General features: G+C 45.0%; 1 protein-coding gene across 8 annotated transcripts in view; it reads right to left on the bottom strand.

Annotated features, from left to right (window-relative positions):
- Positions 1-13,408: 13,408 nt before the first annotated feature.
- Positions 13,409-22,051, bottom strand: part of NIT1 (nitrilase 1) — a 73,595-nt gene continuing 64,952 nt past the window's right edge. For all 8 annotated transcript variants that reach the window (XM_078780275.1, XM_078780277.1, XM_078780273.1 and 5 more), the window contains 3 exons: positions 19,583-19,716; positions 17,616-17,741; positions 13,409-15,357 (listed from right to left, as the gene is read on the bottom strand). In XM_078780275.1, the coding sequence (XP_078636401.1) occupies positions 15,094-15,357; positions 17,616-17,741; positions 19,583-19,716 (524 nt within the window). In that variant the 3' untranslated portion in view covers positions 13,409-15,093. The remainder of the gene's footprint in view (positions 15,358-17,615; positions 17,742-19,582; positions 19,717-22,051) is intronic.

Here is a 22,051-nt window from a genome sequence, read left to right as displayed (position 1 = left end):
CCGGGGGAGGAGGCTGTTTCACAGCACCACTTGGTTGTCTGCGACGTAAGGGTGAAAGGTGTGAGGAGAGCTCGGCGGGTGAAGTACCAACCGAGAATGAAGGTGTGGAGGTTGAAAGAGGTGACAGTAAGGGAGGCATTAAAAGAGAGGCTGAGTAGAGTCGAGGATGATGTGGTTGAGCTTGAAAGTGGTTGGATGTCAATGAAAGCTTGTCTGTTGGGAGCCGTTGGTGAGGTATGTGGATGGACAAAAGGACCATCGAGGCACTCGGAAACATGGTGGTGGGATGATGAAGTTGGAAAGAGGATTGACGAGAAGAGGAAGAAGTTCAAGGAGTGGCAGAAGGCGGAGGGTACGGGAGCAGAAACAGCAGAGCATGAAAGTTATAAGGCAGCCAGGAAGGCTGCAAAGAAAGAGGTAACAAAGGCGCAGGAGGCATGTAGGAAAATGTTCGGAGAACGCTTGGATTCGGAAGAGGGTCAGAAAGCAGTATTCAGGATTGCAAAGCAGATAGCGAAAGAGAGGTGTGATGTGATGGGGGTGAGTTGCTTGAAGGATGAAGTGGGACAAATCGTTGTCGACCCAGATGGAATTAAAGGAAGATGGAAAAGATATATGGAAATGCTGTTGAATACAGATAATGAATGGGATGGCAACATCGAGAGTAACCCTGTTTTAGGACCGGCAGAGAAGATAACTGAGAAGGAAGTTGAGGAAGCGATAAAAGCAATGAAGGGTAGAAAAGCGGGAGGGCCGACGGGAGTTGTGGGAGATATGTTGAAGGCAGCAGGAAGTTGGGGTGTGAAGAGAATGACAGAGATCTGTAATCTGGTGGTGAAAGAAGGCCGCATTCCAGTGGGTTGGGAACTGAGTAATAATAATAATAATAATGCATTTATTTTATATAGCGCTTTTCAGGAAGCCCAAAGACGCTTTGACAGAGTGCAAAACATAATGCATAGCAAAACATAAAGACAATTGCAAAAAAAGAAGAATCAATAGGGAAATATTCAAAGCACAAAGGAGGGAGAAGGAGAGGAGATAGTCAGGGGTTAGATGCTGTGGGTTAAATGTTGAATGCAGTGTTGAACAGGTGGGTCTTGAGTGATGTTTTGAATGTGGTGAGTGAGGAGGAGTCTCTGATGGTGTGAGGTAGCGAGTTCCAGAGGGTGGGAGCAGCGATGGAGAAGGCCCTGTCCCCCCAGGATCTAAATTTGGTCCGGATGGGGGGGGGGGGGTCAGGAGGTTGGTACCAGCGGAGCGGAGGTTGCGGGTGGGAGTGTGTCTGGAGAGGAGGTCAGCCAGGTAGGATGGGGCCAGGTTATGGAGGGCTTTGTAGGTCAAGAGGAGGATTTTGTACTGGATTCTCTGGGAGATGGGGAGCCAGTGAAGCTTGTAAAGGACGGGGGTGATGTGGTCACGGGTCCGGGAATGGGTGAGTAGACGGGCAGCGGAGTTCTGAATGTATTGGAGTTTATTGGTGATTGTTGAGGGTGAACCATAATGGAGGCTATTGCAGTAGTCCAGACGGGAAGTGATGAAGGCGTGGATGAGGGTTTCTGCAGCCACGGATGAGAGGGATGGACGGAGACGGGCGATAAAGTTGACTTGGACGAGTACCCTCGTCCCTCTATACAAGGGGAAAGGCGACCCTCTGGAGTGTGGCTCGTATCGAGCGATAAAGTTATTGGAGCATGGAATGAAGGTATTGGAAAGGGTGTTGGAGAGGAGGATAAGGAAGAAAGTGAAGATCGACGAAATGCAGTTTGGATTCATGCCAGGAAGAGGAACGACAGATGCACTTTTCATTGTGAGGCAGTTGCAGGAGAAGTACATGGAGAAGAGGCAGAAGTTGTTTCTTGGGTTTGTTGATCTGGAGAAAGCATTCGATAGGGTACCACGCAAAGTATTGACATGGGCATTGAGGAAGTTAGGAGTGGAGGAATGGTTGATCAGAGTAGTGATGGCAATGTACAAAAGAGCGTGCACAGCTGTAAGGACGAAGGACGGGAACAGTGGTGAGTTTGAGGTGAAGGTGGGAGTGCATCAGGGGTCGGTACTAAGTCCACTACTATTTGTAGCCGTGATGGAGGTGCTGGCTCAGAACGTAAAGGAGGGTTTACCGTGGGAGTTGTTGTATGCAGATGATCTGGTGTTGATTGCGGAAAGTATGGATGGACTGAAGGAAAAGATGAACAAGTGGAAGGAATGTATGGAGACAAAAGGTCTGAAGGTGAATATCGGAAAGACGAAGGTGATGGCAAGTGGTAAAGCATGTGGTGAGGTGGAAAGAACTGGGAAGTGGCCCTGTGCTGTGTGTAGGAAGGGTGTCGGAGTGAACTCCATTCAATGTACAATGTGCGCTGAGTGGGTTCATCAAAAATGTAGTGGTCTGAGAGGGTCATTAACCAGTGTGGCAGCTACATTCAAATGTAAGGTGTGCACAGAGGGAGCTGCAGATGGAGGAAATGTTGAGTTGGATCTTGGAGACGGCGTGAAGCTGGAAGGTGTGAAAACATTTTGCTACCTCGGAGACATGCTGAATGGAGAAGGTGGATCAGACTCGGCAACGGTTGCTCGAGTGAGATGTGCATGGAAGAAGTTTCGGGAACTGGGTGGCGTGCTGATGATGAGGGGAGTGTCGTTGAAGCTGAAGGGAAAGGTGTATGCTGCATGTGTGAGAAGTGTTATGATTTATGGGAGCGAGACAAGGGTAATGAACGTAGAGCAGCAACGAAGGTTGGAAAGGGTGGAAATGCGAATGGTTCGGTGGATGTGTGGAGTATCGTTGAGAGAGAGGAGGACAAATGATGAATTGCGAAAGATGATGGGAATAGAGCCTGTGATTGATGCTGTGAAGAGGAACAGGTTGAGATGGTTTGGTCATGTGTTGAGGAAGGATGAAAGTGACTGGTTGAGAAGAGTGATGGAAATGAATGTAGAAGGAAGCAGAGGACGGGGAAGACCGAAAAAGACTTGGCTAAAGATGGTGGAAGAAGAAATGCGGGCAAGGGGGTTAACAAGGAGAGATGCAGAAAATAGGGCAAAATGGAGAAGATTGTCATGGGGACCGCAAGGCTAACCCCCGCTCTAGCAGGGAAAATGGCCTTTAAAATGCATGTTGTTGTTGTTGTTGTTGTATTTTACACCGTATTTTAATTTTATTTTATTACCGGCTAGGGACACCAGTAGCGATCTTTTTGGATTCAGATTCTACTTTTTGTGTCGGCTTTTGTTGCTCCCGTGAACGTCATTGTCTATTCTGTGTTCTTGCTTTTCCATGAGCCTCGCTGATGGATTAAAAGATAATAAAAAAATCCAGTATTGTTTTATTATGCATCTCTTTATTAATTTTAATTGTTTATTAATAAAGTAGTACCACAAGCGCATAAGATCGCCGTCCATGTAGCGACTGTTATTGATACTAGGGCATGCCCGTACTATATATAAGCTAGGACGTGCCCGTACGTGGGTGCCCGTTCCTTGCCAAAAAAAAAAAAAAAAAAAAATTTGTGTAGGGGTGTGTGTGTGTAAACATCCTAGGGCGTGCCCGTACGTGGGTGCAAAAAAACATGCGTGCAAACAACAGCAAAAAAAAACTTTGAAACCACGTGGCAGTAACGACCACAGAACCCCCCCCCCCCCCTCTATTTACATGAATGGTTTGGTCCATTCGCAACGACCACAGAACCCCCCCCTCTATTTACATGCAATGGTTTGGTCCATTCGCAACGCCAAAGCGAACGGCGAACGGCTAAATCGCCATAGCTCGGTAAGTACTTGTCCGATTAATTTCAAACCTTGAAAAGGCACATCCTCGGGTCCCCAGCAATATACCTGGCAAGTTTAAAGTATATCGGACCCGTGGTTGTCGAGAAACAGCGGTCACAGACAAACAAACGTACAAACGTACAAACGTACAGAGATTACTGGAATTATAGATAGATGAGTCACAGCAAGGTGTTTCTTTGTATGGTCCGCACACGACATCCTCTATCCTCTTCTTCTTTCACTGGCAATGAAGTTCGCTCCAAAAATGTCTGCATGCGGTTTTGATCTCCAACCCCTACCCTGTACCTTCAATTGATTAATCTACCGTTGGAAAGGTAATCATCAATTGGCTTGGTTAAAAAAACCGTTGGCGTGGTTACGTATTGCATTTGAACGTTCAAATGCACGTGAAGATGAGTGGGGAATAAAGGGGAGGAAGAGGGGAGACAGAGGAGCGAGAGGGGATTGGGAGAGGGAGGGAGAGGGGAGAGGGAGGGAGAGGGGAGTGAGTGAGAGACGGGAGTGGGGAGAGAGGAAAGGGAGGAAGGGAGGGAGTGGGGGCAGAGACAGGGGAGTGGGGGAGAAAGGGAGTGGGGGAGAGAGAGAGTGGGGGAGGGAGTGGAGATGGGATGGGAATCCGAGCTAGCTTTTACCGTCACTTGGGCCGGTTACTCTTCCTAGTGGTAGATAAGCAGGATGGTGTAGACTGTAGAGAATGCGCAGTCGGAGTGGTCTTCTAACATAAAGGAGGTTCTGCATCAACAGCACATTATAGACTTATTTAGCTTGTACTTTCTGCCAATTATACAGGTTTATAGACATTGGGTGCAGCAAGGTGTGGTATTATTTATTACTGCATGCTACAGAATTGGAGCCTCATGGGTTCAACCCATTCTCCAGCGCTTGACAAACGTTGCATTGTTTGCTTCAGTTCGTCATTGTTATTGTCCATTATAAAAAGTTGGTAAGAGAATGTTGTGGGCTGCCTCAAGGATAGCCTAGAGGTGTGCACATTCCCCTCTCACCTGTCTAACCTGGATTTGAATGTCGACCCAGTGATAAATTCCCACCCTGGTGTTTCACATGCACGGTGAGAAGACATCAATGTTCCGATGGACGCTCCTCTGGAGGACTCGTCTGCTAGCGCTGGTTGTTGGTGAACGTTCAATATCACACCAGGTGACTTTTCTGAAGAGGAGGGGAGTTATCTCCAGCACCCTGAACCCATTACAAATTCCTAGCCTGACTGATTGCTGGGAAGGTAGCGCAAACCACCCAGCATAACCCTTACCAAGAGACTGCTTTGGTAGCCCAAACGCTTTGTTAGGGGTATATGGTACATTGAGGATTATGATGGCAATGATAACTAGAACGGAACTCGGTAGAGAGCATACCTTCACCAGGTAAACAGTTTATCATTTTGTATACCACTGATAGGCCAGATCTGGATTCGGACCTGAACTAAAGTCTAATCGGCTTGTTCTGGCAATTAGCCAACTCATCCACCAAGTTTTGTCTGAATCCTTCCATAACTTTTTGAAATATCATATTCACAAACAAACAAACAAGAAGACGTCATGCATAGCACGATACTTGCAAAATCCATCCTCCCCCAAAAGTTTTCCAATGATACATGATGGCGTATGTTGACCGTTTGGCCTATAGTGACCTCAAAAATACTTGGTGGTTGAATTCAGTAACCAGATATGCAAGTCCTCTTCAAATTTCACATCAATTAGATGAAAATTTAGGATTTTAGAAATGTGGCCTATGTTGACCTTCCGATGTTGACCTCAAATATACTTGGTGGTCGAATTCAGTGACCAGATATGCAAGTCCTCTTCAAATTTCAAGTCAATCGGATGAAAATTGAGGATTTTAGGGCCTATGTTGACCATTTGGCCTATGTTGACCTTTTGGCCTATGTTGACATCAAATATACTTGGTGGTTGAATTCAGTGACCAGATATGCAAGTCCTCTTCAAATTTCAAGTCAATTGGATGAAAATTGAGGATTTTAGAAATTTGGCCTATGTTGACCTTTTGGCCTATGTTCACCGAAAATATAATTTGTGGTTGAATTCAGTGATGAGATCTGCAAGTCCTTTTCAAATTTCAAGTCAATTGGATGAAAATTGAGTATTTTAGAAATTTGGCCTATGTTGACCATTTGGCCTATGTTGACCTCAAGAATACTTTGTGGTTGAATTCAGTGACCAGATATGCAAGTCCTCTCCAAATTTCAAGTCAATTGGATGAAAATTGAGGATTTTAGAAATTTGGCCTATGTTGACCATTTGGCCTATGTTGACCTCAAAAATGCTGGATGGTTGAATTCAGTGACCAGATGTGCAAGTGGTCTTCAAATTTCAAGTCAATCGGATGAAAATTGAGGATTTTAGAAGTTTAGCAAATTTGGTGACCTTTGGCCTATGTTGACCTTTTGACCTATTGACCCCAAAAACAATAGGCTTCTTGCTTTTGACGAACTCTACAACTTGGTGAAGTTTGGTGAAGATCGGTTGAAAATTGTGACCTGTAGGCCGGTGACAAACAAACAGACAGACAGACAGACAGAATCACAAACACAACCGACCAATATACTTGAAAAATCTTCGATTTTGCAAGTAACAAGAAATATGTCGTGCACAGCACGATACTTGCGAAATCCCTAAAATAAGTTGTTGGCCTATGATGACCTCAAAAATAATTGGTGGTTGAATTCAGTGACCTGGTATGCAATCCTCTTAAAATTTCAAGTCAATCAGATGAAAATTGTAGATTTTAGAAATCTGGCCTATGTTGACCTTTTGGCCAAATTTGACCTCAAAAATAGTTGGGGGTTGAATTCAGTGACCAGATATGTAAATCCCCTTCAAATTCCAAGTTTATTGGATGAAAATTGAGGATTTTCAAAAGTTGGCCTTTGTTGACCTTTTGGCCTATGCTGACCTTTTGGCCTATGTTGACCTCAAAAATAATTGGTGGTTGAATTCAGTGTCCAGACATGGAAATCCTCTTAAAATTTCAAGTCAATCAGATGAAAATGGAGGATTTTAGCTTTCTGGCCTATGTTGACCTTTTGGCCTGTTGACCTCAAAAATATTTGGTGGTTGAATTCAGTGACCATTTCAAGTCTTGGCTTCTGCTTCCGGCTTTGCCGGCGAGGTTGTGTTTTTCCAAGCTCTCCACGCTATCAAAGTTAAGTATTTTTCCCGTTTGTATATTTGTCAAAACTGTATTTTTATTTAGTACGGGAGTACCCTCATCCAGCCCTACTGTGTGTTTCTAGGAAGATCTCGGTGTAAATCATGCATACCTGGAAATAATCGTCGGTTGTTTCCTGTCGCGTTTTTCAGGCCTGGTCCCTCGAAGCTTTGTTGTCTCCTCTCGGCGGTCATTTGTGGTCAATTTACTTTGGTTCTCTCACTGTTTTTTCCATTCTTTCTTTTCACCCCATACTTCGCCGAACATCTTACCGTTTGTTTAGTCTTAATAAAAATAAAATAAAATAAACTTAAGAAAAAATAATCTAATTTCCTTCTTTGTTGTTCGGTCTTCGACCACTTGTTTCGCCCCCACCCATTTTTTTTCCCTCTCCTTCCTTCAGAACTCAATCCCCTCCAGCTGACACCTTTCCAATTCTAGTTTTCACCATACTCCTTCAACTTTCTCCTTCTTCCTCTGATCCATTTTCACCTAACCTTCAAAAAAAACATATTCACGAAATTTTTAAAAAGTAGGCACCTCCTCCCATACTAACACATTTGCTTATACACCTCCCTGTTCCTTCGTTCTCTGCTCTCCTGGCTGTCAATCTCCTATTATTCTGTTCCTGCTTCTGAACCTGTGCTGGAATCCTCAATCCCCTTAGGAATTCCTTCATGCCCTCATTTAGGGAATTTCCCCAGATAGTTTTCACGGTTTAGTTTAAAAATGTTTAAACTTTCCCTTAAACGTTTAAACTTAAACGGTTGTCTCAACAATAGATGGAGGTCCTCAATGACAAACAGGAAATTAGAGCTGTCTCCCTTGACATATCACATGCCTTCAATACGGTCTGGCACCTCGCTCTGCTCACGAAACTCTCCTCCTATGGTATCCATGGAAATCTCCACGCTTGGCTTGCGGACTTCCTCTCTAGTCGTAGTCAACGTTTGGCCCTGAATGGGTTTCTCTCATCTCCCCTTCCTGTTCAGGCTGGAGTTCCCCAAGGCAGTGTTCTGGGCCCTGTGCTTTTTCTGGTCTTCATCAATGATCTCTCTCACTCTCTTGAAAATCCTCTCTATCTCTTTGCTGATGACTCCACTCTCTGCCGCTCCATTCCTCATCCCTCAGATCGGCAGTCTGCAGCCTCCTCACTCTCTGCAGACCTGGACAAAATCACAGACTGGTCAAACAAGTGGAACATGTCTTTCAATCCTGACAAATCTCACACTCTTACTATGTCTCTCCGAAAAGACCGACTGGACAACCCTCCCATCCACTTTCTGAATAATCCTCTCCAAGAAGTTCTGTCACTCAAGCTTTTGGGTCTCACTATCTGCCAAGATTTTTCCTGGGAAAACCACATTTCAAATCTGGCCTCCAAAGCCAGTCGCCGACTGGGCATCCTCCGTCGTGTGAAGTCCTTCCTTGGCACACCTGAGCTCCTCACCACAAACAAGGCTTTCATCCGCAGCTCAATGGAATACTGTTCTCCCCTCTGGGCCGGTGCTCCTGCCTCACACCTAGCTCGTCTTCACGCTGTTGAAACCAAAGCTTTTAGAATCATTGGAATCTCCCGCGATGAAGCTAACTCCGAGGGCCTTTCACTTACTCACCGCAGGCAGGTTGCTGGTCTTTCTGTCTTCTACCGACTCCTCTCCGGCCTTGCTCCCCCAGCTCTCTCTATATCCCCCAAATATCCTCTCCCCAAATATCCTCTATATCCTCTCCCCCAAATATTCCTACAGGTCGCACATGATCTGCCTGCAACCCTCTTATGGTTAAACTGCCAAAATCAAGACTCTCTGCTCACCTTCACTCCTTCATTCCTATTTTCTGCCGCCTCTGGAACAAACTCCCTCACTCTCTTCAATCCCACTCCTCCCTCCAGGTCTTTAAAACAGCTGTTCACCACTATCTCTTATCTTCCCCCATCCAAAACCTTGATCTTTTCTACCCCTGCTAATTTCACCCCAGATTCACTTTTTTGAAATACCAACTTCCTTCCTGGAAGTCCTTGCAGTGTCCTTGTGTTTTATACTTCTCCCACCCTTCTCCCCCTTCCAACGCCTCCTCCCCCCAAGCCCTCCCACAGATCTCCAGATGTCCCTGCTCTCAAATGTTGTGTTTGTGTGCTTCCCCTTCTCTCCCCATCTTGTCTACCTCTACCCTTATTATATGTTTTGTGTGTCTGATTTTTTTGTGTGATAAATGTTAGCTCTTTCACGAGCCTCGATCCTGCATAAAAAAAAAAAGTGTTGTATTCTGTTGTATATTATAACACACTTTTCTTCTTCTTCTTTAAAAGGTTGCTTTTGATTTGCTTACCAAATCTCTTCATTTCAAATAAAAATTCAATCTCTTACAGTTTTTCCTTCCTACATTCCCTAAACTCACCTGCATTCCACCCCTCCACCAACGTTTTCAAATGGATCTCTGACTCGAAAATCACAAGAAACTCATTTTGCAATAAATGTTTGTTTTCCATGAATGATCCAACACTTTCAAAAATCCAAACTCACCCCTCCCCACCGAAACTCCCACCTCACCCCTCCTAAAATCCCCCCTTGCCCCTCCCCTCCTAAACTCCCCCCTCACCCATCCCCTCCCAAACTCCCCCCTCACCCACCTCTCCTAATTCCCCCTCACCACTCCCCTTCAAAACTCCCTCCTCCCCTTCAAATCTCCCCACCCTCCTTTTTTTCTGCAACTCTCCCCTCTCACCCCTCCTCCTCAAAGCGTCCTCCCCGCTTCCTCTCCCTTCCAACTCTTACCTCCATCTACTCCAACCTTCCTCCCTCGCTCTGTCTCCCCCTCAAATAACACCTCACTGTTCCTCACCCAATCACCATCAAACCTTTTGTCCTCCTCATCCTTCCCTTTCTCCTAGCTCTTATGAAATCTCTGACACACTATCAACAGCTCTCCCTACCTCCTCCTCTTCCTCATCTTACCCTACCCCTCCCCTGTCCTGCATCCGATGCTCCCCCTTCCTCTTCCTTAACGGTATGGACCTTAAACATCCGGGGCATTCGCTCAAACCTGAATGATCTCTCCATACAGGTTGCTTCAGACAAACCAGACTTAATCTGCTTAACAGAAACTTTCCTCCTTCAAGATGTCTCTGATTCCTTAAATATCTCCCTGGTTACTCCCTCCTCCAGTATGATAGACCTGAGCATCGTCCTGGAGGTGGGGTTGCTATCTCTATCAAAAACTCTCTTCCTCACTCTCCCTGCACTGCCCTCTCTCCACCTCACCCCCAGGAGTACCTCTGGCTATGGCTTCCCCTTCGCTCCCACCTTTTGTTCATATGTATGTTGTACGGTCCACCAAACAGTGATGACTCCATCTACATCTCGCTGTCTGATAAGATGGACCAACTTCTGTCCACTCAGCCCAAATCTCTCTTCCTCATATGTGGTGATTTCAACAGTCATCATGCCAGCTGGCTGGGTGTGGGTACCTCTCAAACCAGCCACGGCACCTCAGCAAAGGACTTCTGCGACTCACTGGGACTGACACAATCTGTCAATTTCCCGACCCGGATATCAGTCAATGGAGCATCTTCTCTTCTCGTCTTGGTTATAACAAACTTCACTGCAAATACCTGCTGCTCTTCTTCTGCTCAAATCGGTTCATCTGACCATATGCTTGTTAAAGTGGACAACTCTCTGGCCATTCTCAGAGAGCCTCCTCAGCGTAGACGAGTCTGGCATTTCACTCAGGCCAACTGGCACGGTCTGGCACAACCAAGCAGCCATCAATCATCTGGACTGGTCTCCCATCTCTACTGCCTCTGACATCAATTCGTCCTGGGAATTCTTCCAAAGTAAACTGCTCTCTCTCATGCACAGATTTATCCCATCTCATCTTCAGTTGTCATACCCTTCCTTCCTCCCGTCCATGGTACACGGAATCTTGTGGTGGGGCAGTTGCCCTGAAACAACTTGCCTTCGCCTCCTGGAAGGCAAATCCAACGGAAGGCAATCTCATTTCCTCTCACAAAGCCTGGAACAAGTGTGTGTCTACCCTCAGGAGAGCCAGGAAACAACATCTCTCTACTCTCAAGACTAAACTCTCAAACCTGTCTCCCTCTTATAAATCCTGGTGGCGTCTGGTCAAATCTGTTTCTGGTGTTTGTTCCCCATCCATCCCCTCCCTTACCTCAAACGGCTACACAGCTGACTCCACACGTGAAAAAGCCAAATGCACACAAGTACAACATTTGAGAGCAGGAGCATCGGGAGATCTGTGGGGGGCGGGGGGGAGAGGGCTTGGGGGGAGGAGGCGTGGGAAGGGGATGGGGGGTGGGAGAGGTAACACCACATGGACACAGGTCGGACTTCCAGGAAAGAAGTCGGTATTTCAGAAAAGTGGATCTGGGGTGAATTAATGGGGGTAGAAAAGATCAAGGTTTTGGATGGGGGAAGATAAGAGATGGTGGTGAACAGCTGTTTTAAAGACCTGGAGGGAGGAGTGGGATTGAAGAGAGTGAGGGAGTTTGTTCCAGAGGCGGGAGAAAAGAGGAAGGAATGAAACAGTGAAGGTGAGCAGAGAGTCTTGGTTTTGGCAGTTTCACCAGAAGAGGGTTGCTGGCAGATCTTGTGCGACCTGTAGGAGTATTTGGGGGACAGAGCACAGACAGGGCTGGGGGGGCTAGGCCGGAGAGGAGTCGCTAGACGACAGAAAGACCACCAACCTGCCTGCGGTGAGTGAGTGAAAGGCCCTCGGAGTTAGCTTCATCGCGGGAGATTCCAATGGTTCTGAAAACGGGGAGTCAGCCCAGGTATGCAATCTTTGCTCATTCTAGGTTCCATTGGCACCGTTTGTGTCAGCGGAAAACATCATCACAATAGACATCACAAGAGTGTGTTGCAAGCTTCCAATTCGATCACATGGAGTATGATATGTTGCGATCAATGAAATTTATTTCAAAAAATGACGAAAAATTATGAAGTGCATTTCCAAGAATGTGTTGCAGCATTTTGCCCACATAAGATGGGCTGAGAAGGGGAGTGAAAAGGGTCTCCTAAAATAATTTGCAAACGTGTTGGGAAGATGATGCACAATTTTTGTCACAAAATATTTGCCCCAATTCGCCGATTAATTATCACCCACACTCCCTCTTCCCCGCCAGGGTGCTCCTGAAGGGAGCGGAGCGGGTGTTTCTAGTAATAAGTAGAATGACACTCATTAGAGTGCATACCTCCACCAGGTTTAAGAGTTTACATTTTGTTAATAATAACAAGGAGTTATGAAGCAGGATGAGGCCATTTGACCCATAAAAGCCTCTTCTCGTTTTACCAATCAATGGTTGTTTGTACATACTATATTCTTTATAAGTGCTGAGCATCAAGCAAAGAAGCAGCACGCACCATTTTCAATGTCTTTGGTATGACATCAAATTCGATTCTGGTGAAGATCCGGATCCGGACTCGAGAATTTTTTTTGAAGTGATTTTTCACCATTGAGAGATGGGACCAAAAACGATATATAGCATGATATCTCAATAAGTTGCAGACGAGTTGTGACAAAACTTGGTGGGTGAGTTTGTTAGGCGACAAGAACAAGGCTATTTGATTTTGATTCAGGTCCGAATCCAGATCCGGCCTTTCAGTGGGATACAAAATGTAAACTTTTCAGCTTGGCGAAGGTATGCGCTCTACCGAGTGATGTTTTAGTTAAATATGTTAAATTTGTTCTTTGTATCTGTTGTTTGTGTCCTTTATAACATCCCTAAAAAGAGTAAATTTCCTCTTTTAAATGATTTTCAATTTTGTTTGACTGACAGACGAAATTTTTTTTTGACATCACTCCTCTCTGCACATGCGCAATGGGGACAAGATTCCGTACAATTTGCCAAATTCTGAACCAAAGTACTGCTAAATTGCAGGTTCGTGTTCCGGTTTGTATTCTAGTGTTCAAAATATAATATTCTATTGAAATTGAAGTAGTTCCTCTCTCTGTGGACAGACGATCTGTGGACAGATGAGCAGACAAAGTGAACCAATTGCTTAACCCTGTATGCTGTTTGCTTCACACGTGTGGGGTAATAATGATATACATGCAGCTCTTTATATTCCTCAGCCAATATCAAGACGTTTACAGATGTGGTGTAAAGGGACCACCAGGGGTCGCTCAAAACCAAATAGTCTTTCAATTGGAGTCTGACAGCCTCAAATACAATCTTATCTGCAAAGTGTAGCTCCAATGACTTGAAGCACACCTGTATTGCTTGAAACGATTACAGGGCAACCTGAAGACAATTGTACACACAGTGCTGGTGTTCACATGGTGTAAAGCGAGAAACACGTCTGTTCCCTTTCAGCTTTTTGTGTCAAATTATATCAATCACATCACCGGATACTTCACAATTGTCTCTTTTGAAAATGAACTTGAACCATGAAATGAACACTGTGACAATACCTTTTCATTGTTTCTTTTGTTGTATATTTAATCTACAAATTAAGGCAATGAATAAGAAATGAATCAACAAATCAACAACAAATAAGAAATAAAATGCAATTAATCCAGGAACATGTCGAAATCTCCTTTTAACTGTAAATATTAAAAGAAGAACCAACAATGCAATAATTGTTGCAATCGACACACAGGGAATTACCAGTGAACTGGTACTCAATTTGCCGACCTCGGAAGGATGTACAGGCTGGGTCAACCCCCCTGGTGTAAATTCAGCAATCAACCGGGATTCAAACCCATGATCCTAGGATCCCAAGCCGCACCCTAACCGCTAAGCCAACACCAGGCTCTCCAAAACTATTGTTGCACATTGCACATATTTATCTCAGATGTTTATAGATTTGACTCATGTCCATTTTATACTTTATGTTACAAACTGGGATTGGTGTAATTCAGCATAGGAGCACCTATACACATGGGTATTTTCTTTCAATCTTTTAACAAAGTTGCGTCATGATTGGATGGAAAATGCGGCCGGCGTTCCAAAAAGTCTGTTTTCTGTAAGCATGGGTGGCAGGGTGTTTCACGTATCAGGAATAAATGACCATAAATTAACAGGAATAAATGAAGTTCTAGTTGTAACTTTTACTGCACAGTATTGTTATTTTGTTATGATGGTGTATTATGATTATTTTTTATGATTAATCTTTCATTTTTTCCGTTATGATGTAATTCATGTGTATTTAATTTGGCATGCTGTCATGATATGTGGATTTGAATAAACTATTTTAAATGAATGAATAAAACTATGAATAAAACTTGCTGGTTTCAATGTTCCTTCCCATACCTCCTCTACTCTTTCAATGTTCTCTTATTCCCTTGATCTTTGTCCCACCGTTAGTCAGTTCTACCTTGCTCTTTCATGAACTTTGCTCCTGTACAGAAAAAGTTTTTCTTTATCACTTTCTACTTCAATAGTTCCCTTGTGGGGTGAGAGCCTGGGGGGGGGGGGGGCAGGGGGGCGGTGGAGTGGTCAGTGTCTATTAGTCCGACAGAAGGAATATTTCCAAGGACCAAAATATGCCACAATTTAGGCCGAACACCTGTTCAACTTTGTCTTTCCTTCCACCTTTTTTTCCCAAAACGAAATTTATTTGCATCTCTCGTGTATTCACAAATATGGTCAGCTAGAAATATCTGTTCAAACTATCATCAGTCTATATAATTATTATTTGATAGTTGATGCTTTAATCAATAACGGTGAAATGAATCATTTAAAGTCTGGAAAAGCTATTCATTAAAGTGCATCTCGTTCATCATTTGCAATTATCTTGAATCTTCAATACAGGTATAAAACCATAGGACTTCTTTAGTGGCCCAAATTATTCCAAACTTTGTGTGGGGTCGACCGGGGAACGTTTTTGGCCCAATTCGACCTGACGTTTGACAAGGTAATTTGTTCGGCGTGGCTGCTCCACACGCCACCTCTTCACAAAGGACCCCGTGAGATCTTCAACACCCACCAACTAATGTCATCATATAGAACACCCGGCTTCACATCCACACATTGATTGCAAAACACTAGGGTAGCCATTTATAGCTGGGCTGAAATTTGAACGCAATGAAAAACACTCAGAGGTGAGCGCACATACGTCGTGGCTATCCTGATAGTCATGAAAACCACCAACAAATCTACCTCAAATTTTCTGTTTTCGAATCGATATCTTTTCGTTGATGCTGCAAAATGGGCATGCCTCTTCGCACACGCTGCAGTGTTTCAGATCGTAGTTCAGCAACGCAGATGTCATCCCCATCTCCACAACGGGCAATGACCCTACCCCATGGATCAGCAATGAGGGCATCTCCGTACGAGGAGCGACAAGGGTTGTGCCGTCCAATTTGAGCTGCAGCCACGACCCAACTTTGTGTCTCAATAGCCCGGGCACGTAGAAGGACCTAGCACAGGGTAGAGATTATATTTGATACTTCCATAAATTGCACATAATTATTTTTATCTCCATTCATGTGTCTCTCCTCAAATGACTGTCTCCTGAAAAATAAATTGTTGACAACAAAATACAAGTAACTCTTCATGTGTTGTGCAATCACAAGGCTAAATCTGTTGATTTTTACGGTGTTCCCAGGTGAGCACATAACTCATGATGATGGGATCCCAGATTCAAACCAACTTGGTGTTCACTTATCAGGTTTCCTGATCTCCTTATAAATCAGATAAAAGTACAGTGATGTTGACTAATGTCCAAGTCTTGCACGTGCAGGGGTTTCCACACTAATTGTGAAAACAAGTGTCTGTCAAATTAAAAATACTCGTACGCGTCTTTGCTGACTGCAGCAAAGTCCGAGTTACGATGTGCAGTCTGACTGGGCTGAGTCGTACAATCGGCCGTTCATTATGAGAGGGAACATGCATCACGTTATCAGCAGCAAAGTGGAAAAGTCCCATTTACATTCTCACGTGATTAAAAAAATCATTGTGATGGAACGCAGTAAAGTAAAAAAAACATACACAGACATTGTTAAGAACTTAATAACCACGATTTCCAAATATAGAGTTTTGTACCGAATACTTCACACTGCCACTATTCAGGGGCAGAGACTGCCACTGAAATAGGGCAGAGACTGCCACTGAAATAGGGCAGAGACTGCCACTATTTCCAAATATAGACAAATATAGATTTCCAAATAACCACTATTTCCAGGGTGAGGGGTGGGGGGGGGGGGGGCGGTGGATTCAAAATTGTATTTTGAAACTCGAGCTAAAACATCTGGTGGCATCCTGCTCATTAGGTGTACATTTAAAAAAACTGCTGGTCGATGCAATTTAGAGAGAACAAATGCATGATGTACACTACATGGCCAAAAGTATGCAGATACCCCTTCTAATTAGTGGATTCGGCTGTTTCAGCCACACCCATTGCTGACAGGTGTAGATAATCAAGCACACAGCCATGCATTCTCCATAGACAAACATTGACAGTAGAATGGGCCGTACTGAAGAGCTCAGTGACTTTTAACATGTCACCATCATAGGATGCCACCTTTCCAACAAGTCAGTTCGTCAAATTTCTGCCCCACTAGAGCTGCCCCAGTCAACTGTAAGTGCTGTTACTGTGAAGTGGAAAAGTCAAGGAACAACAACAGCTCAGCCGCAAAGTGGTAGGCCAGAAAGCTCACAGAACGGGACCATCGAGTGCTGAAGCACGTAAACATCGTCTGTCCTCGGTTGCAACACTCACTACCGAGTTCCAAACTGCCTCTGGAAGCAGCGTCAGCACAACAACTGTTCGTCAGGAACTTCATAAAATGGGTTTCTATGGCCGAGCAGCCGCACACAAGCCTAAGATCACCATGCGCAATGCCAAGTGTCAGCTGGAGTGTAAAGCTCGCCACCATTGGACTCTGGAGCAGTGGAAATGCGTTCTCTGGACTGATAAATCACGCTTCACCATCTGGCAGTCCGGCGGTCGAATCTGTGCTTGGCGGATGCCAGGAGAACGCTACCTGCCCAAATGCAGAGTTCCAACTGTAAAGTTTGGTGAAGGAGGAATAATGGTCAGGGGCTGTTTTTCATGCTTTGGGCTAGGCCTCTGAGTTCCAGTGAAGGGAAATCTTACCACTACAGCATACAATGACATTCTGGACGATTGTGTGCTTCAAACTTTGTGGCAACAGATTGGGAAGGCCCTTTCCTGTTTCAGCATAGCAATGCCCCCATGCACAAAGCAAAGTCCATACAGAAATGGTTTGACGAGATCGGTGTGAATGAACTTGACTGGCCTGCACAGAGCCCTGACCCCAACCCCATCGAACACCTTTGGGATGAATTGGAACGCCGACTGCAAGGCAGGCCTAATCGCCCAACATCAGTGCCCGACCTCACAAATGCTCTTGTGGCTGAATGGAAGCAAATCCCCACAGCATTGTTCCAACATCTAGTAGAAAGCCTTCCCAGAAGAGTGGAGGCTGTTATAGCAGCAAAGTGGGGGGGGGGGGGGGGGGGGGACCAACTCCATAGTAATGCCCATGATTCTGGAATGAGATGTTCGACTAGCACATATGGGTGTGATGTTCAGGTGTCCACATACTTTTGGCCATATAGTGTATGTGCATAACTCCTCCATGAGCTTGTCATAGAAGTAAGGTGGGGGGGGGTTAACGAATAAACAAACAAACAAACGAGAGTTGGGCTTCACCTCCCAGTGGGCAGGGCCAGTTGGGGTGGAAAACGCAGCAGGGAAGGTGAGAATCTCTGCCCCCATCTCTCTCAGCTTCCATGACAGATGAGGGAAACGAAGGTCATAGCAAACAGCCAACCCCAACTGCAACATCATAAAAATTTCAACACAAGGCTAAATTATATTAATACAGTAGTAAAATCCAGACTGCCAATATAGAACATCCACATATTGGCTCTGTATTCAATTTCTTCCCTTCATTTAATCTCACCTCCTTCCTGATGTCAACCTCAACTTCAACCTCAGCTTTCTATGTTTGAAAAACGTGGCAAAGTTAAGCTTCAGATGTAGGTGCAAGGAAAGCTATATCTATATATATAAAACACAGTTTGTGTGTGTGTGTGTGTGTGTGTGTGTGTGTGTGTGTGTGTGTGTGTGTGTGTGTGTGTGTGTGTGTGTGTGTGTGTGTGTTTGTCTGTGACCGCTGTTTCTCGACAACCACGGGTCCGATATACTTGAAACTTGCCAGGTATATTGCTGGGGACCCGAGGATGTGCCTTTTCAAGGTTTCATATTAATCGGACAAGTAGTTACCGAGCTATGGCGATTTCTTTACCAAACTCCGCAAGCCGTTCGCTTTGGACCAAACCATTTCATGTAAATTAGAGGGGGGGGGGGGGGGGGCGGGGGTTCTGTGGTCGTTGCGAATGGACCAAACCATTTCATGTAAATAGAGGGGGGGGGTTCTGTGGTCGTTACTGCCACGTGGTTTCAAAGTTTTTTTGTTGTTGTTGTTGTTTGCACGCATGCTTTTTTGCACGCACGTACGGGCACCCACGTACGGGCACGTCCTAGTCTATCTATAATTCCAGTAATCTCTGTGTGTCTGTGACTGCTGTTTCTCGACAACCACGGGTCCGATATACTTGAAACTTGCCAGGTATATTGCTGGGGACCTGAGGATGTGCCTTTTCAAGGTTTCATATTTAATCGGAGAAGTAGTTACCGAGCTATGTCCAAAAAACGATTCAACCAATCAGAGAGCAGCGAGCTATCACGTGTGCCGAACGTGGCGAACAGACTCTGCCTCGGACGGCACATTTGAGAGCGTATTCATTTATTTCTCGTTGGCAAACTATGTTGGCGCTATGTTGGCGTTAAACTATGTTTTAAAACTAATTAAAACTAATTTGCGATTCTTTCGCTTTCCTGCGCGTTTGTGCACGCTATGGCGATTTCTTTACCAAACTCCGCAAGCCGTTCGCTTTGGACCAAACCATTTCATGTAAATAGAGGGGGGGGGGATTGTCACCGTACTCGCAAGCCGTTCGCTTTGGACCAAACCATTTCATGTAAATAGAGGGGGGGGGGGGGGGATTGTCACCGTACTCGCAAGCCGTTCGCTTTGGACCAAACCATTTCATGTAAATAGAGGGGGGGTGGAAGGGACACACACACACACACACACACACACACACACACACACACACACACACACACACACACACACACACACACACACACACACACACACACACACACACACACACAACTGTGTTATATATATATAGATGTGCATAATACAATTGTATTATGTGTGATATTCAGAGGGCCAGAGTGAGTCATTTGTTGACCACTTAGTACCCGACTTCTCTGTATATGACCCTCTACAAGAGTGCACTGTTATGGAGCAACAATAAGTTATCAAGTTTTTGTTCAGTGAAGGTGTCAAACCATGTGACATTCTTAGGATTTGATCCATAATATGGCATGAAAACTGTACGTCGGGAAATTTGTACGAACGTGTTCATTCATTGCCCCCATTGTCATGATGTTGCGGTTTCCCACCCGCCCCTCCATTTGTCACCTTCCTCTTGCATGAGCCTAGATTTGGACTCCAAATTAAAAACAATAGGAAATATGTGCAACAATGGGGGAAAAATGACATGATAAAAAGCTCAAGATTTTGACAACTTAAAAATCACCTTTCCCAATGGAGTTGACACTGGATCTGTTATGCTCTTCCCAGGCAGTGTGAATTCACTCTCCCTAAAACTCACTCCTCCAGGCAAATCGGCATCAAACAGGTGAAGCTTTCTGTACACAGACACCAACTGCCCTGCGGGTACAGCACACTGGTTATGCAATGAAATACTGTTTTCTATCTCTCCTGATATTTAAAGCATAACTTTCCATTAACCCAACAAACAAAATTTCCTTCTCGCAATACATGAAGATGATAAATACTTATCGAGCCAAAACACTATTTTCAGGATAGGAAGGAACTTTAACTTCGTAAACATTTAATCTGCAACATTAATGAACATAGTGTTACGGTCTTGAGGAATCTCAAAGAGATCATCACATAGTTAAAGCAGTTATTTCATAGTATACGTTTAGTTTAACTGTCTAAAGTCCGTGTTGATAGATTTTTTTTTGTATACTTAGTGGAGGATCGTATGGGAGCTGACACATAAAACGTATAACAAAGAAAGCAGGATACAAGAGGGGGTGAGAGAGAGAGAAGCACAACAACAGTGGAGAACAGGGATATCAGGAGATCTGTGGATGAGAGAGGGCTGAGGCGGGGTATATGCGATAAACATGATTGACACTACTGAGGATTTCAGGAAAGAAAACGGAATTTGAAGGAGGTGGACTTGGGGTGAATTAACAAGGTGTTACGAATTCCGGGTTTATGGGAATGGCTATTCAGGTCATTTCTTATTCATGTTTATTCTATTAAAGGTTGTTGTGGTTAAAGGGGTAGAAGTGCTCCTGGTAACCACGAGACCGGAACCGGGATCGTGAACCGGAAGAAAAGAGGAAGACAAGGTCTGGAGAGAAAAGCGGCCATCTTCTTCGACCAGCGGACGCGGGTCAAGTCGCCTTTTACCTGCGGCAGAACGCTGAGTTGGAAAAGCCCGTCTGGCGCGAGGAGTTCCCTGCGCGGGGTAATTACCTGTTACGTGTCCGGTTGACGGGGGTTCCTGGAAGGAACCAAACGTCCCGCACAGTTCGCCTCAACGTCTACGAGAACGAGTACGGGTGGCGCCTGGGGCCTCGCACGCTTGGCGAGCCGTTCACAGCCCAGATGCCGCGATCACGGGCTCCGACCTCGGTGGCTTGCCGAGAAGGGGTCCGCTGCAGCAGCTGTTCCCATTACGGGACGTGCCCGTTTGGAGCACGTCAGGATGAGGTCTGTTCAACCGCCCGCGTGCGGATATCAAGCTACTGGGGCGCAGGGTCGGCGCGAACATCGCCATCCTAGTCGACCTTGTTCGGCCATTGACTTGAGATCGCGATTCGCTAGCGCGAATCGACCTTCACCTGGGTCGGGAGGGGCCCAGAGACATTGTGAGAGACATTGACCATTGAGGGTGCCGTAAGTAGGGGGCAAGGTGGGAATATATAAGATGGCCATCTTAGAAGTATTGTAGGAATGCATATGGAGGGTTGAAGTATTGTGTTGTTGATGATTCTACTCAGGGGTGAATATATTGTTGATTGATCCGGATCCTTGGTGTGGTTTCCTTATTGATTTGGATTGTTTCCTTCGTTGGTCCACTGGAGGGTTTACTTGGTATTGATTGCGTTACGAAAGCGTATAAATCATATATCTTTCTGGCGGGGTTCCTCTCAAGGTCCGGGGGTCACCGAGACCAGGTGGTCACAGGGAAGACCACGTAACAGAATTGGGGGCTCGTCCAATTGAATCGTCCGGGATCTAAAATTGTATAAAATAATAAAATAATATTTTTATTAATTAAAATTAATTAATTAATTATAAATTGGTAAAAGTATAAGATTCCCTGAATTTAGTCTGGTAATTTTTTGGGAAATTGTGGTAAAGTCTTGGGGGAAGGTTAACAGGTGTTAACGATAGTCACCATGGCGTTTGTTGCACAGAACTTTGCGGTAACCCCTAGTGAGGCACAGTTCCGAGCGTTACTAAAATCGGACCTCTTGAAATTGGCCAAACATTTTAACTTGGAGGTCCGAACTAATTTGAGGAAGGCAGAGTTGCAGACCGCGGTGATACAATCTATGGTGGGATTAGGAACATGGGACGAGTTAGCCTGGGAGTGGCTACCCGAAGAACCAGAAGACGTTGAGCTCCGGAAACTGGAGTTGCAATTGCGGAGCCAGGAACGGATCAAAGAAGAAGAAAGGAAAGCAGAAAAGGAAAGATCAGAAGAAGAAAGGAAAGCAGAAAAGGAAAGATCAGAAGAAGAAAGGAAAGCAGAAAAGGAAAGATCAGAAGAGGAAAGGAAAGCAGAAGAGAGGAGAGAAGAGAAACAAGCAGAGGAAAGGAGAGTGGAACGAGAACTCCAGGAAAGGTTAGAAGGGAGAAAAGCAGAGGAGAGGAGAGCAGCAAGGGAACTCGAAGCAGAGGAGAGAAAAGCCGAAAGGGAGTTAAAGGAACGTGACATGGCGCTTCAGCAAGAAATTAA

This window comes from Myxine glutinosa, chromosome 6 (genome assembly GCF_964187855.1).
Source record: "Myxine glutinosa chromosome 6, kmMyxGlut1.1, whole genome shotgun sequence".
Taxonomy (NCBI): domain Eukaryota; kingdom Metazoa; phylum Chordata; class Myxini; order Myxiniformes; family Myxinidae; genus Myxine; species Myxine glutinosa.
This window is presented reverse-complemented; position numbering and strand designations above follow the sequence as displayed.